General features: G+C 30.1%; 1 protein-coding gene across 1 annotated transcript in view; it reads left to right on the top strand.

The window, feature by feature from the left end:
- LOC143231727 (ran-binding protein 9-like) overlaps window positions 1-19,337 on the top strand; it is a 165,469-nt gene that overhangs the window by 31,940 nt on the left and 114,192 nt on the right. Inside the window, 1 exon segment of the mRNA XM_076466344.1 lies at window positions 6,797-6,879. Within this exon segment, the coding sequence (XP_076322459.1) occupies window positions 6,797-6,879 (83 nt within the window).

Genomic DNA, 19,337 nt, shown 5'->3' with positions numbered 1-19,337 from the left:
GTATTATGTATGTGTTCTGTATCATATGATTTATGTGTTCTGTATCATATGATTTATGTGTTCTGTATCATATGATTTATGTGTTCTGTATCATATGATTGTTTAATCAACACTAGTAAAATTCCTAACTGCTAACTAGTTACTAGTTTATTGAATGAACAATTGTAAAAGGTAAACTGGTACAATAGCTGTATTATGTATGTGTTCTGTATCATATGATTTATGTGTTCTGTATCATATGATTGTTTAATCAACAGTAGTAAAATTCTTAACTGCTAACTAGTTACTAGTTTATTGAATGAACAATTGTAAAAGGTACAATAATTCACCAGTACTGATTTTATTATTAGTTAGAAAAAATTAGTAAAAGATCTGAATATTTTGCTGATACTGACTGTGCTTGTAGTTTTTTGGATCAAGACCAGCTTGAGATCCTAATCATCCATTACCATTGTTTATATTAACACTATAAAGACCAACTAAAGTTCTCAGTCATCCATTAATGTTGATTGTATTGACATTTTAAAGACCACCTAAAGTTCCTAATCATCCATTACCATTGTTTATATTAACACTATAAAGACCACCTAAAGTTCCTAATCATCCATTAACATTTTTGATATATTAACAATATAAAGACCACCTAAAGTTCCTAATCATCCATTAACATTGATTGTATTAACACCATAAAGACCAGCTAAAGTTCCTAATCATCCATTAACATTGATTGTATTAACACTATAAAGACCACCTAAAGTTCCTAATCATCCATTAACATTGTTTATATTAACACTATAAAGACCAACTAAAGTTCCTAATCATCCATTAACATTGATTGTATTAACACTGTAAAGACCACCTAAAGTTCCTAATCGTCCATTACCATTGATTGTATTAACACTATAAAGACCAGCTAAAGTTCCTAATCATCCATTAACATTGTTTATATTAACACTATAAAGACCAACTAAAGTTCCTAATCATCCATTAACATTGATTGTATTAACACTATAAAGACCACCTAAAGTTCCTAATCATCCATTAACATTGATTGTATTAACACTATAAAGACCAGCTAAAGTTCCTAATCATCCATTAACATTGATTGTATTAACATTATAAAGACCAGCTAAAGTTCCTAATCATCCATTAACATTGATTGTATTAACACTATAAAGACCAGCTAAAGTTCCTAATCATCCATTAACATTGATTGTATTAACACTATAAAGACCAGCTAAAGTTCCTAATCATCCATTAACATTGATTGTATTAACACTATAAAGACCAGCTAAAGTTCCTAATCATCCATTAACATTGATTGTATTAACACTATAAAGACCAGCTAAAGTTCCTAATCATCCATTAACATTGATTGTATTAACACTATAAAGACCAGCTAAAGTTCCTAATCATCCATTAACATTGATTGTATTAACACTATAAAGACCACCTAAAGTTCCTAATCGTCCATTACCATTGATTGTATTAACACTATAAAGACCACCTAAAGTTCCTTATCGTCCATTAACATTGATTGTATTAACACTATGAAGACCAGCTAAAGTTCCTAATCTTCCATTAACATTGATTGTATTAACACTATAAAGACCACCTAAAGTTCCTAATCATCCATTAACATTGATTGTATTAACACTATAAAGACCAGCTAAAGTTCCTTGTCATCCATTGACATTGATTGTATTAACACCATAAAGACCAGCTAAAGTTCCTAATCATCCATTAACATTGATTGTATTAACACTATAAAGACCACCTAAAGTTCCTAATCATCCATTAACATTGTTTATATTAACACTATAAAGACCAGCTAAAGTTCTAATCATCCATTAACATTGATTGTATTAACACTATAAAGACCACCTAAAGTTCCTAATCATCCATTAACATTGATTGTATTAACACTATAAAGACCAGCTAAAGTTCCTAATCATCCATTAACATTGATTGTATTAACACTATAAAGACCAGCTAAAGTTCCTAATCATCCATTAACATTGTTTATATTAACACTATAAAGACCAGCTAAAGTTCCTAATCATCCATTAACATTGATTGTATTAACACTATAAAGACCACCTAAAGTTCCTAATCATCCATTAACATTGATTGTATTAACACTATAAAGACCAGCTAAAGTTCCTAATCATCCATTAACATTGATTGTATTAACATTATAAAGACCAGCTAAAGTTCCTAATCATCCATTAACATTGATTGTATTAACACTATAAAGACCAGCTAAAGTTCCTAATCATCCATTAACATTGATTGTATTAACACTATAAAGACCAGCTAAAGTTCCTAATCATCCATTAACATTGATTGTATTAACACTATAAAGACCAGCTAAAGTTCCTAATCATCCATTAACATTGATTGTATTAACACTATAAAGACCAGCTAAAGTTCCTAATCATCCATTAACATTGATTGTATTAACACTATAAAGACCACCTAAAGTTCCTTATCGTCCATTAACATTGATTGTATTAACACTATAAAGACCAGCTAAAGTTCCTAATCATCCATTAACATTGATTGTATTAACACTATAAAGACCACCTAAAGTTCCTAATCATCCATTAACATTGATTGTATTAACACTATAAAGACCAGCTAAAGTTCCTAATCATCCATTAACATTGATTGTATTAACACTATAAAGACCAGCTAAAGTTCCTAATCATCCATTAACATTGATTGTATTAACACTATAAAGACCACCTAAAGTTCCTAATCATCCATTAACATTGTTTATATTAACACTATAAAGACCAACTAAAGTTCCTAATCATCCATTAACATTGATTGTATTAACACTATAAAGACCACCTAAAGTTCCTAATCATCCATTAACATTGATTGTATTAACACTATAAAGACCAGCTAAAGTTCCTAATCATCCATTAACATTGATTGTATTAACATTATAAAGACCAGCTAAAGTTCCTAATCATCCATTAACATTGATTGTATTAACACTATAAAGACCAGCTAAAGTTCCTAATCATCCATTAACATTGATTGTATTAACACTATAAAGACCAGCTAAAGTTCCTAATCATCCATTAACATTGATTGTATTAACACTATAAAGACCAGCTAAAGTTCCTAATCATCCATTAACATTGATTGTATTAACACTATAAAGACCAGCTAAAGTTCCTAATCATCCATTAACATTGATTGTATTAACACTATAAAGACCACCTAAAGTTCCTAATCGTCCATTACCATTGATTGTATTAACACTATAAAGACCAGCTAAAGTTCCTAATCATCCATTAACATTGATTGTATTAACACTATAAAGACCACCTAAAGTTCCTAATCATCCATTAACATTGATTGTATTAACACTATAAAGACCACCTAAAGTTCCTAATCATCCATTAACATTGATTGTATTAACACTATAAAGACCAGCTAAAGTTCCTTGTCATCCATTGACATTGATTGTTTTAACACTATAAAGACCACCTAAAGTTCCTAATTATCCATTAACATTGATTGTATTAACACTATAAAGACCACCTAAAGTTCCTTATCATCCATTAACATTGATTGTATTAACACTATAAAGACCAGCTAAAGTTCCTAATCATCCATTAACATTGATTGTATTAACACTATAAAGACCAGCTAAAGTTCCTAATCATCCATTAACATTGATTGTATTAACACTATAAAGACCACCTAAAGTTCCTAATCATCCATTAACATTGTTTATATTAACACTATAAAGACCAACTAAAGTTCCTAATCATCCATTAACATTGATTGTATTAACACTATAAAGACCACCTAAAGTTCCTAATCATCCATTAACATTGATTGTATTAACACTATAAAGACCACCTAAAGTTCCTAATCATCCATTAACATTGATTGTATTAACACTATAAAGACCAGCTAAAGTTCCTAATCATCCATTAACATTGATTGTATTAACACTATAAAGACCAGCTAAAGTTCCTAATCATCCATTAACATTGATTGTATTAACACTATAAAGACCAGCTAAAGTTCCTAATCATCCATTAACATTGATTGTATTAACATATGCTAAATTCATCCATTAACATTGATTGTATTAACACTATAAAGACCAACTAAAGTTCCTAATCATCCATTAACATTGATTGTATTAACACTATAAAGACCAGCTAAAGTTCCTAATCATCCATTAACATTGATTGTATTAACACTATAAAGACCAGCTAAAGTTCCTAATCATCCATTAACATTGATTGTATTAACACTATAAAGACCAGCTAAAGTTCCTAATCATCCATTAACATTGATTGTATTAACACTATAAAGACCACCTAAAGTTCCTAATCGTCCATTACCATTGATTGTATTAACACTATAAAGACCAGCTAAAGTTCCTAATCATCCATTAACATTGATTGTATTAACACTATAAAGACCAGCTAAAGTTCCTTGTCATCCATTGACATTGATTGTTTTAACACTATAAAGACCACCTAAAGTTCCTAATCATCCATTAACATTGATTGTATTAACACTATAAAGACCACCTAAAGTTCCTTATCATCCATTAACATTGATTGTATTAACACTATAAAGACCAGCTAAAGTTCCTAATCATCCATTAACATTGATTGTATTAACACTATAAAGACCACCTAAAGTTCCTAATCATCCATTAACATTGATTGTATTAACACTATAAAGACCAGCTAAAGTTCCTAATCATCCATTAACATTGATTGTATTAACACTATAAAGACCAGCTAAAGTTCCTAATCATCCATTAACATTGATTGTATTAACACTATAAAGACCAGCTAAAGTTCCTTTAGGATGTTGAGTGCACATCTTCATGTCAAGATACATCTGAGTAAAAGAATAGTTTTAACTCTATGTCAGTAACTTGTAACTCTAGAATATTTTCAATTGATATATTTTGTGTGATTTTGTGATATTTAGTAGTATAATTCACTAGAAAAATAAAAAAAAATTCAATTTTCTTTCTTGCACAGCTTTAAGAAATCTCACCTTTAAATAATATAAAGTTATTTTGTAATCTTTCTGCCCATCTCAAACAGTAGGATTATGTTAACTAATAAACTATTATTTCTTGAAAATATAATGATTAATGTTATGTTTTTTCACATTTTCACTTTTTGTTAATGTAATATTATTATTACCGTCATTATTGTTATCCTTTTAAGGTGTCACAGATTGTGGTTCAAACAACTTGAAGTGAAGCTGACATTTTAAAACAAGCTAGTGTTAATGACTAAGAAAGGAAATACCTCTTCAGAAGATATTGTTGTGTATGGATGTCAGAATATATTAAATAAAGTGTTTGAAAAGTTATCTTTGATTATCATGAGATTGGCTACTTGTAGCTTACATGGGGTGGACATAGGATAGTAATGCAAAGTTTGCTACATTTATTGAGAAACCAGTGATCTATGAGTGTTTTGTATTGTGTGATAATTTATATTTTATTTGAAAGCTAAATAAATTTTCTTCTCAAACATCGGGTTTAGCAATTACTGTAAATGTCTGTAAAATATTCTGAGGACATAAATCTTGATGTATTGAATATTATTGTATTTTATTTTACTTGAACAGCAAATACAAATAACATCTTTTAATGAAAACATACTAAATTATTTTCATATATATAAATTTATTTTGTCCAAGAATATTGATAGCAGAAACTACAGTACTTAGCTTGGCAAAGGTAAAGGTGGTACTGCTTTGAATTGTGAGGTCCCTAATTTCTGGTAAATCTTTGTCAGTTTTACTATGCTTTGTATTAATTACAGTTGAAAGTGGTAACTGCTTTAGTGATACAACAAAATAATTAATGAATGTTAATCAAAGTGAAACTATCTTGTTTTACAAAATGGAACAACAAGTAAAAAAAACTGAAATTTTAAGACCAAAGGAAGTAATTTTAATGTTTTGGGGGAAAACAATCTCACAATAAAAGTTTGGTTATTTTACAACAGAATCTGATTGAAAACAATGTAGTTCTTCATAAGTTTTAAATAAATACTATATGGTAAGTTTGTACTACACTTAAATCTGTTTGGTAAAACATTTCTATTGTGAGAATGATAAACTAGGGGATATTTGGGATGCCCTTCTGTGGGCTGGGTTGATTTCTCTATTTTTACATAAAAAATGTTTATTTTTATGTGTATTCTCCAACTTATTAATGAACAATTTGTGTTAGCACTTACATGACTAGAACTCAATTATAGAAAAATGAAAGAATAAAAATTACAAATACTTATGTAGAGAACTTTGAACATGTAAGTTATTAAGTGAGTAAGAGTTGTGAGAAACTTTTACGTAACCTGATAAAGATGAAAACGTGTTACTCTGCTAGACTACTGTAAACTCTTAAGATAATTAGGTAAGTATTTAAAATAAAATAAACTCGTACTGTTATTTAAGTTGATTAAAGAGAATCCCTGTTTTTATAAAATATTTTTTATGTGATTGCTATCCTCATTTATACTGTATTTATCACTTGCTAGTTTGATACAAAATAACAGAAATATGTAGTGCTGTTTATATTGATTAAAATAAAAGCATGAACTTTAATCAATTATTTTTCTTATTATTGTTGTCGATACTATTGATGTATCCATCACCTTCAGACAAAATAACAGAAACAGAACAATACCACATGCTTTCACTTCCTGAACTTATATTTGACAGAAGTTATGAGTATGTCAGATGACGTAAATATGTGATACTTTAGTGATGTTGTATATTTTAGGAGTTACGAGTGAGGACTAGAATGACAATCCAAGAATTTCCTGTAAATGACAATCAAGGAAAGTGGCAGACTACCTTGCACAGGTTTGAGTTAAAAATATAAAATTAATTTTTAATCAGAAAGTGACTTGGATATTAAAGAATAAAAGGTATTCATGATAGTACATATGTTACTACTGTAAAATATTAAGCCTATCTGCATGGTTTAGTCAAAGTGAGTGAGTGACATTTTGGATACTTAGATACAAAATTTAATTATACAACTTTATTATCAATGTTAATGTGTTGTCTGGTTTTACAAAATGGAACACTGATCAACAAGAAAAGAAAAAGCTGAAATTGTATTATAAATGAAATTGGTATTAAAACATACTTTATAATTATTTTTTTATATTAACTACGTTTTAATTTCTTGGTTTGAAAAGGAAATAATTACAAAGTTTTTATTTGTCACTGTGCCATGTGATGTGTCTGCTCTCTGAATATTCCTTCTGTGTTATATTTTCTCTAATATGATTTTCAAAATGTTCAACCTACAAACACACAAACTATACATAAAAGCAAGCTTGGTTACAAATTTTGGACCACCTGTTTTCTTGATTTGCAGAGATATCAAGAAATGTCTCAAACAACTAGCAAAGCATCTTCCATCTTTCCATAGCTTTAAGAGCAGTTATCTGAACACATCTTTACTATGAGCATGTTTATAACCTGCCCGGCATGGCCAGGTGGGTTAAGGCGTTTGACTCGTAATCTGAAGGTTGCAAGCCACTTTGCATCAAACATGCTTCCCCTTTCAGCTGTGGGAGTGTTATAATGTTATGGTCAATCCCACTATTCATTGGTAAAAAAGTAGCCCAAGAATTGGCAGTGGGTGGTGATGACTAGCTGCCTTCCCTCTTGTCTTACACTGCAAAATTAGGGATGGCTAGCTCAGATAGCCCTCATGTAGCTTTGTGCAAAATTCAAAACAAACAAATGTTTATAATTGATAGAAAAAGTATTCCAAAACATACTTGTCTTCTGCTGACAGTATAGTTATTCTTGAACATTGACTTTACCTTCCTAAGCATTGGTCTCATATGCTCCAGTCTTGTGTACTCCACATAAACTCCCTTTACACCCTCTATTTTACAAATTTCTCCACCCTCTATCTAGGTAATTTACAAATTTCTCCACCCTCTATCTTGGTAATTTACAAATTTCTCCACCCTCTATCTTGGTAATTTACAAATTTCTCCACCCTCTATCTTGGTAATATACAAAGTTCTCCACCCTCTATCTTGATAATTTACAAATTTCTCCACCCTCTAACTTGGTAATTTAAAAATTTCTCCACCCTCTATCTTGGTAACTATCCAAAAGCACCTCGCTTAGATAATTGCTTTTTCTTGATGAAATATTGGTCCCAGTTTTCTCTAACAAAGCATGTGTTATCTTGTTAAGATTGTGATTTTTGCATTGTCTTGTGGATTTCAATATAATCATAATTAAAAAAAAATTAGACATCATATTTATGGGTATGAATTCCTATATAACATTTGTCAGTAAAGTGACTTATCTGACCTCCTGTACTCCTCCATTGTTATCTGATGTAGCAAGGATTACCTTTGGTTGGATCTGTCCATGTTTTTAACCACTGGGATATGAGACTTCATGAAGTGTGAGCTTCTGATGTTGCCTATTTCTTGTTGATCCCAGGGAGAATTTTGACTCTGTTTTCTGTGTACTTTGATTTCAATACACTTATTGTTTAGCTAGAGAAAACAAAATATTCAATATAAAGCTTTACCAGAAAATACTTTTGGTATTTATTTATGAGATTCTACAGTTTAGGCAAATAATATATATGAAAATGATTATTTTCATTCATAACATGAAAATTAACTTTCAGGTTAATCAAGAACCTGAGTTGGACTGACTCAGTGAAGGCTTTATAAATGCATAGCCAAATCTTCAGTAAAAATTCAATTTTATGGCTACAAAAACTTTTAATGTTCACTAAATGCCTACCAAGTTTTGTTAAGATACACTAAATAAATAGTTATAATAAACGTTACTGGAGCATGGCAGTTAGCTGTATTCACTAATTGATTGATTAACAACTCTATTAAATTGATCAAGTTTGATCAGTCAGGTGGTACAGTGTTCTTTAAACAGTGGTACATGCAAGGGAAAAAGTTCGAGTTGGGTGATGTTAGCTTTGCCTGTAGTTAGTAATTTAACAAAAATAAATTGGTAGTAGATGATGTCAGACAGTTTCTTTCCCTCATAGCAGCAGTTCAAGAAGAAGTTAGAATTGGTCATTTTAACTGACCTTGTAACCATGAAATTATACACACTGTAATTATTAATGTATTAACTGTACCTTCACAGCATTTGGTAAGTTTGTTGTAAACCTTACAAGTACATTGTGTACAACAAATGAGATCTAAGTAAAGTTTCTTTACTAAAACATTTTGTTGTGAAATTATGAATCTTTCACTGAGGCAGTTTCAGTCAAAAGTAATTTCATGCCAAGAATAAAGATATTTCTTCTCCGCTTATAATTGTCATATTTCATTTGCATAACTTCTAGAACTTTCCAAATTAATATCAGTAGATTTTTACAGTAAAACTGTATTTTATTATTTTCTCTGCTCGGACATTAACTGTAACAAAATTAGCAGTGTAGATAAAATGAGAAGTTGAAGAATATGAAATAAATCTGAATTACCCTTTCTGTTTTGATGAATGACAGCATATTGTAACAGACAATAAAACACTTTGTTGAATAGCAGCATATTGTAACAGACAATAAAACACTTTGTTGAATAACAGCATATTGTAACAGACAATAAAACACTTTGTTGAATCACAGCATATTGTAACAGACAATAAAACACTTTGTTGAATGACAGCATATTGTAACAGACAATAAAACACTGTTGAATGACAGCATGTTCTAACAGACAATACAACACTTTGTTGAATGACAACATATTCTAACAGACAATGTTCAATGACAGCATGTTGTAACAGACAATAAAACACTGTTGAATGACAGCATGTTGTAACAGACAATAAAACACTGTTGAATGACAGCATGTTGTAACAGACAATAAAACTTTGTTGAATGACAGCATATTGTAACAAACAATAAAACACTGTTGAATGACAGCATTTTGTAACAGACAATAAAACACTGTTGAATGACAGCATATTATAACAGACAATAAAACTTTGTTGAATGACAGCATATTGTAACAGGCAATAAAACACTGTTGAATAACAGCATGTTGTAACAGACAATTCAACACTTTGTTGAATGACAACATATAGAAGCAGACAATAAAACACTTTGTTGAATGACAGCATATTGTAACAAACAATAAAACACTGTTGAATGACAGCATTTTGTAACAGACAATAAAACACTTTGTTGAATGACAGCATGTTGTAACAGACAATAAAACAGTGTTGAATGACAGCATATTGTAACAGACAATAAAACTTTGTTGAATGACAGCATATTGTAACAAACAATAAAACACTGTTGAATGACAGCATTTTGTAACAGACAATAAAACACTGTTGAATGACAGCATATTATAACAGACAATAAAACTTTGTTGAATGACAGCATATTGTAACAGGCAATAAAACACTGTTGAATAACAGCATGTTGTAACAGACAATTCAACACTTTGTTGAATGACAGCATATTGAAGCAGACAATAAAACACTTTGTTGAATGACAGCATATTGTAACAGACAATAAAACACTTTGTTGAATGACAGCATATTGTAGCAGACAATAAAACACTGTTGAATGACAGCATGTTGTAACAGACAATACAACACTTTGTTGAATGACAGCATATTATAACAGACAAAAAAACATTTTGTTGAATGACAGCATATTGTAACAGACAATAAAACACTGTTGAATGACAGCATGTTGTAACAGACAATACAACACTGTTGAATGAGAGCATGTTGTAACAGACAATACAACACTGTTGAATGACAGCATATTGTAACACACAATAAAACACTTTAAATGACAGCATATTGTAACAGACAATAAAACACTTTGTTGAATGACAGCATATTGTAACAGACAATAAAACTGTTGAATGACAGCATGTTGAAACAGACAATACAACACTTTGTTGAATGACAGCATTTTGTAACAGACAATAAAACAGTTTGTTGAATGACAGCATGTTGAAACAGACAATACAACACTTTGTTGAATGACAGCATTTTGTAACAGACAATAAAACAGTTTGTTGAATGACAGCATATTATAACAGACAATCAAACACTTTGTTGAATGACAGCATATTGTAACAGACAATCAAACACTTTGTTGAATGACAGCATATTGTAACAGACAATAAAACTTTGTTGAATGACAGCATATTGTAACAGACAATAAAACACTGTTGAATGACAGCATGTTGTAACAGACAATAAAACACTGTTGAATGACAGCATGTTATAACAGACAATAAAACACTTTGTTGAATGACAGCATTTTGTAACAGACAATAAAACAGTTTGTTGAAATGACAGCATATTGTAACAGACAATAAAATAGTTTGTTGAATGACAGCATATTGTAACAGACAATAAAACAGTTTGTTGAATGACAGCATATTATAACAGACAATAAAACTTTGTTGAATGACAGCATATTGTAACAGACAATAAAACACTTTGTTGAATGACAGCATATTGTAACAGACAATAAAACACTTTCTTGAATGACAGCATGTTGTAACAGACAATACAACATTTTGTTGAATGACAGCATATTGTAACAGACAGAAAAACATTTTGTTGAATGACAGCATATTGTAACAGACAATGAAACACTGTTGAATGACAGCATGTTGTAACAGACAATAAAACACTTTGTTGAATGACAGCATTTTGTAACAGACAATAAAACAGTTTGTTGAATGACAGGATATTGTAACAGACAATAAAACTGTTTGTTGAATGACAGCATATTGTAACAGACAATAAAACACTTTGTTGAATGACAGCATGTTGTAAGATACAATACAACACTTTGTTGAATGACAGCATATTGTAACAGACAGAAAAACATTTTGTTGAATGACAGCATATTGTAACAGACAATAAAACACTGTTGAATGACAATATGTTGTAACAGACAATACAACACTTTGTTGAATGACAGCATATTGTAGCAGACAATAAAACACTTTGTTGAATGACAGCATATTGTAACAGACAATAAAACACTTTGTTGAATGACAGCATATTGTAACAGACAATAAAACACTGTTGAATGAGAGCATGTTGTAACAGACAATACAACACTTTGATGAATGACAGCATATTGTAGCAGACAATAAAACACTTTGTTGAATGACAGCATATTGTAACAGACAATAAAACACTTTGTTGAATGACAGCATATTGTAACAGACAATAAAACACTGTTGAATGAGAGCATGTTGGAACAGACAATACAACACTTTGTTGAATGACAGCATATTGTAACAGACAAAAAAAACATTTTGTTGAATGACAGCATATTGTAACAGACAATAAAACACTGTTGAATGACAGCATGTTGTAACAGACAATACAACACTGTTGAATGACAGCATATTGTAACAGACAATAAAACACTTTGTTGAATGACAGCATATTGTAATAGACAATAAAATACTTTAAATGACAGCATATTGTAACAGACAATAAAACACTTTAAATGACAGCGTATTGTAACAGATAATACAACACTTTGTTGAATGACAGCATGTTGAAACAGATAATACAACACTTTGTTGAATGACAGCATGTTGAAACAGATAATACAACACTTTGTTGAATGTCAGCATGTTGAAACAGACAATACAACACTTTGTTGAATGACAGCATTTTGTAACAGACAATAAAACAGTTTGTTGAATGACAGCATATTATAACAGACAATCAAACACTTTGTTGAATGACAGCATATTGTAACAGACAATAAAACTTTGTTGAATGACAGCATATTGTAACAGACAATAAAACACTGTTGAATGACAACATATAGAAGCAGACAATAAAACACTTTGTTGAATGACAGCATATTGTAACAAACAATAAAACACTGTTGAATGACAGCATTTTGTAACAGACAATAAAACACTTTGTTGAATGACAGCATGTTGTAACAGACAATAAAACAGTGTTGAATGACAGCATATTGTAACAGACAATAAAACTTTGTTGAATGACAGCATATTGTAACAAACAATAAAACACTGTTGAATGACAGCATTTTGTAACAGACAATAAAACACTGTTGAATGACAGCATATTATAACAGACAATAAAACTTTGTTGAATGACAGCATATTGTAACAGGCAATAAAACACTGTTGAATAACAGCATGTTGTAACAGACAATTCAACACTTTGTTGAATGACAGCATATTGAAGCAGACAATAAAACACTTTGTTGAATGACAGCATATTGTAACAGACAATAAAACACTTTGTTGAATGACAGCATATTGTAACAGACAATAAAACACTGTTGAATGACAGCATGTTGTAACAGACAATACAACACTTTGTTGAATGACAGCATATTATAACAGACAAAAAAACATTTTGTTGAATGACAGCATATTGTAACAGACAATAAAACACTGTTGAATGAGAGCATGTTGTAACAGACAATACAACACTGTTGAATGAGAGCATGTTGTAACAGACAATACAACACTGTTGAATGACAGCATATTGTAACACACAATAAAACACTTTAAATGACAGCATATTGTAACAGACAATAAAACACTTTGTTGAATGACAGCATATTGTAACAGACAATAAAACTGTTGAATGACAGCATGTTGAAACAGACAATACAACACTTTGTTGAATGACAGCATTTTGTAACAGACAATAAAACAGTTTGTTGAATGACAGCATGTTGAAACAGACAATACAACACTTTGTTGAATGACAGCATTTTGTAACAGACAATAAAACAGTTTGTTGAATGACAGCATATTATAACAGACAATCAAACACTTTGTTGAATGACAGCATATTGTAACAGACAATCAAACACTTTGTTGAATGACAGCATATTGTAACAGACAATAAAACTTTGTTGAATGACAGCATATTGTAACAGACAATAAAACACTGTTGAATGACAGCATGTTGTAACAGACAATAAAACACTGTTGAATGACAGCATGTTATAACAGACAATAAAACACTTTGTTGAATGACAGCATTTTGTAACAGACAATAAAACAGTTTGTTGAAATGACAGCATATTGTAACAGACAATAAAATAGTTTGTTGAATGACAGCATATTGTAACAGACAATAAAACAGTTTGTTGAATGACAGCATATTATAACAGACAATAAAACTTTGTTGAATGACAGCATATTGTAACAGACAATAAAACACTTTGTTGAATGACAGCATATTGTAACAGACAATAAAACACTTTCTTGAATGACAGCATGTTGTAACAGACAATACAACATTTTGTTGAATGACAGCATATTGTAACAGACAGAAAAACATTTTGTTGAATGACAGCATATTGTAACAGACAATGAAACACTGTTGAATGACAGCATGTTGTAACAGACAATAAAACACTTTGTTGAATGACAGCATTTTGTAACAGACAATAAAACAGTTTGTTGAATGACAGGATATTGTAACAGACAATAAAACTGTTTGTTGAATGACAGCATATTGTAACAGACAATAAAACACTTTGTTGAATGACAGCATGTTGTAAGATACAATACAACACTTTGTTGAATGACAGCATATTGTAACAGACAGAAAAACATTTTGTTGAATGACAGCATATTGTAACAGACAATAAAACACTGTTGAATGACAATATGTTGTAACAGACAATACAACACTTTGTTGAATGACAGCATATTGTAGCAGACAATAAAACACTTTGTTGAATGACAGCATATTGTAACAGACAATAAAACACTTTGTTGAATGACAGCATATTGTAACAGACAATAAAACACTGTTGAATGAGAGCATGTTGTAACAGACAATACAACACTTTGATGAATGACAGCATATTGTAGCAGACAATAAAACACTTTGTTGAATGACAGCATATTGTAACAGACAATAAAACACTTTGTTGAATGACAGCATATTGTAACAGACAATAAAACACTGTTGAATGAGAGCATGTTGGAACAGACAATACAACACTTTGTTGAATGACAGCATATTGTAACAGACAAAAAAAACATTTTGTTGAATGACAGCATATTGTAACAGACAATAAAACACTGTTGAATGACAGCATGTTGTAACAGACAATACAACACTGTTGAATGACAGCATATTGTAACAGACAATAAAACACTTTGTTGAATGACAGCATATTGTAATAGACAATAAAATACTTTAAATGACAGCATATTGTAACAGACAATAAAACACTTTAAATGACAGCGTATTGTAACAGATAATACAACACTTTGTTGAATGACAGCATGTTGAAACAGATAATACAACACTTTGTTGAATGACAGCATGTTGAAACAGATAATACAACACTTTGTTGAATGTCAGCATGTTGAAACAGACAATACAACACTTTGTTGAATGACAGCATTTTGTAACAGACAATAAAACAGTTTGTTGAATGACAGCATATTATAACAGACAATCAAACACTTTGTTGAATGACAGCATATTGTAACAGACAATAAAACTTTGTTGAATGACAGCATATTGTAACAGACAATAAAACACTGTTGAATGACAGCTTGTTGTAACAGACAATGCAACACTTTGTTGAATGACAGCATGTTGTAACAGACAATGCAACACTGTTGAATGACAGCATGTTGTAACAGACAATGCAACACTTTGTTGAATGACAGCATATTGTAACAGACAATAAAACTTTGTTGAATGACAGCATATTGCAACAGACAATAAAACACTGTTGAATGACAGCATGTTGTAACAGACAATACAACACTTTGTTGAATGACAGCATATTGTAACAGACAATAAAACACTTTGTTGAATGACAGCATATTGTAACAGACAATAAAACACTGTTGAATGACAGCATTTTGTAACAGACAATAAAACACATTGTTGAATGACAGCATATTGTAACAGACAATAAAACTTTGTTGAATGACAGCATATTGTAACAGACAATAAAACACTGTTGAATGACAGCATGTTGTAACAGACAATGCAACACTTTGTTGAATGACAGCATATTGTAACAGACAATAAAACTTTGTTGAATGACAGCATATTGTAACAGACAATAAAACACTGTTGAATGACAGCATGTTTTAACAGACAATACAACACTTTGTTGAATGACAGCATATTGTAACAGACAGTAAAACACTTTGTTGAATGACAGCATATTGTAACAGACAATAAAACACTGTTCAATGACAGCATGTTGTAACAGACAATACAACACTTTGTTGAATGACTGCATATTGTAACAGACAATAAAACTTTGTTGAATGACAGCATATTGTAACAGACAATAAAACACTGTTGAATGACAGCATGTTGTAACAGACAATACAACACTTTGTTGAATGACAGCATGTTGTAACAGACAATACAACACTTTGTGAATGACAGCATGTTGTAACAGACAATACAACACTTTATTGAATGACAGCATATTGTAACAGACAATAAAACACTGTTGAATGACAGCATGTTGTAACAGACAATAAAACACTGTGGAATGACAGCATATTATAACAGACAATAAAACACTTTGTTGAATGACAGCATATTTTAACAGACAATAAAACACTTTATTTTTACTGTAAAAGAAATATTTTGTGAATCTGGAATGATTTACTTCATTGATTTACAGGTGCATTTAGATTCTTACTGTCTATGATAACTAATAACATTATACATCTATTTATAATTTATTGTCCTTTTAACCACGTCTAACTACTGTTTGTGCCATTATAAGTTGTAAATTTTTTCGAGCTCACAATGCACCATCAAATTACATTACTCACAAGCTACTCTAAGCTGCTCGAATGCATGCCTCATGAAATATTTTTATTATTGTTATTACTTAATTTGCTTAATCTAACCTTTAATAGGCTAAGGAAATTCCTGTTTTTACATTTTACTTAATTTTATAATAATTAAAGGATAAAAATGAAAAAGAAAAGTACTTTTGACTGTCAATGACTTCTAAATATCACAGTTTGTCTGGCTTTGTAACAATGCAATGAGCCATTACACATATATGCAAGCTAGTTGTTATCTTTCTAGTGGGATTAAAGTTAGTACTAAAAAAGAAATATACAAGTATTCATTCAGAAAACAATGTAATATAATATGTCATTTGACAGATGAAAATATAGGCTTTCTATTGGTTATATATAATATAGAATTAATTAACAAATTTGTTAACAAGTCCTGAAATAGAGAATGTGGCAGGTAGCTGTGGCAAGAGGGGTCCAGTTTTCTGTTTGATGGTTCTGTAAGCAAACAAAATTGAAATTATAACAGTTATAGTTTGTCTGAGCAATGACAATTTTATATTGTGTAATTTATGTTGATTTTTGTAGTTATTGGAGGAGTTGTGACTGAAATAGATAAAATGGGATGTCTATGGAAAATGTCACCTTTCACACACTAGGAGAAATTTAGGATTTTTTTATATTACCTTAAAAACACTAAGAACTTAAACAATTTTATGCTATTAAAATATGGATTATTAGCTACAATTTTATGTTATACTAATTGGCGTAACATAGATGAAAGTAATTGAATGAACTTTTGTATGTAGGCCGCTGAAACCTCATGATGTGCAGTAAATGTTGTCCAGGCATATAGTATTAACCAGATAAGCTTCTAATTTTGACATTTCAGTTACTTTTATAACAATAAATAAAAAGTATACATTATATGTAAGAAGTTTAGGACTTATGTTTGGACTATTTTTTTGCTGTCAGCAGGATAAAGTACTTTAGGCTTACGTTTTTTGCAACAAGGTTTGTGGTCCAAAATATTTTCAACTTTAGAATAAGCAGTTTACAATGCAAAATATTATTATACACAACAAGTAAAATATTCTAAAACTACTGTAATTCAACTTGTTTTCTAACTTGGCTATAAACAGGTTAAATCAATTGTGTGTACAGGTTAAGCCTAACATCACAAGAGTAAACAATGAAACTAACTAAATATTTCCAAACCTGACACCTGAAAGAACTGACCTTACAGTGAATTTTTATAAGTCAGAAATGTCTCTATCTGTTTGTTACAAATAACCTTATGGCAAATGTTAAGCAATATTACTGGCTTTTTTTTAAAGTAAAATAAGATGGGATTGGTTGGGCATGTGGGTTTGACATTCTTGTTTATATCTTGATAAAGAAAGAAGTTTGCAAGTTATAAGTTTGCATTAGGGCTTGGAAATATGAATAGTGTATGTGTGATATTGATATTGTACTCAAAGGATGATACAGAGGTAGAAAGAAAATATGAAACGAGCAATTTGCAGCAAAGAAGTGTCATGATACAGAAAAGTGAAGACTGAAAGTTTATTTAACATTTTTAAAATTTAATCATTAAACCTTGTAATAAAATATTGATAAGAAAGATGTTTAATTAAATTTCAAATGTTAGTCTGTATAAAAGATCATCACGTGCATTTTGACCCATCCAAATCCAAGGGGTTAACAACAAACAAACACAGTAGCAATATTTTGAAAGCTTTGATAGTTGGAATATTCAAAAATGGTAATAATTGAAAACACCAATTTTAATTAGTTTTTTTTTTCCTTTTGACAAATAATATAATTGTAATTTTGATGTATCCATTGCTCATAATTAGTCAGTTAAATCATCCAGCACTAAACATTACTGTATATAGTTTCACAGCAGTGGGTGATGCCATGTTTATAGGGTTAAAGAACAGTTAAGCATGTACTTGCCATTACAGTTAAAGGTGACTTGTACATAATATACATTTGATGGACAATACAGTGTTTTTATAGAAAATAGATCTGTTAGTAATTTTTAATTAATTAATGCATATGAATTTAGTTCTGTGAATAATATTGGGACTACAGACTTAACACTTAAGCTCATGATGTTTCTGTGTGTATGCATCTAAATGTGAGACAGAGACTTTGTAAAATATCTCAAGGATAATACTGACTCAAATGATCAGATGTGTTAATTTGATGTATTTTTTCTGTGGTTTGTTTTATTACATTTCAAAACAAACTTGTGGAGGAAACAGTTTGATACTTCAGAAGAACTTTATACAGACTGTGTAGCTTTTGAAATAAAATACATTTGTTTTATGTATATATTTCTATGATTTTGCAGTTTTGAAAATTCAAAACAATTTTACTATATTGTTTTATGAGAAACAATTAAAATCCTTATCTTTGTTGTAGGTTATAAATGAGCTTTATGTCTTTATGACATTCTTCTAAGACTTTCCCATAAAGCTTTCATTTCATAATTTGTAAATTTTATTT

Source organism: Tachypleus tridentatus, chromosome 11 (assembly GCF_004210375.1).
Source record: "Tachypleus tridentatus isolate NWPU-2018 chromosome 11, ASM421037v1, whole genome shotgun sequence".
In the NCBI taxonomy this organism is placed as follows: Eukaryota; Metazoa; Arthropoda; class Merostomata; order Xiphosura; family Limulidae; genus Tachypleus; species Tachypleus tridentatus.
Note: the sequence above shows the minus strand (reverse complement) of the source record. Positions and strands in the feature narration are given on the sequence as shown.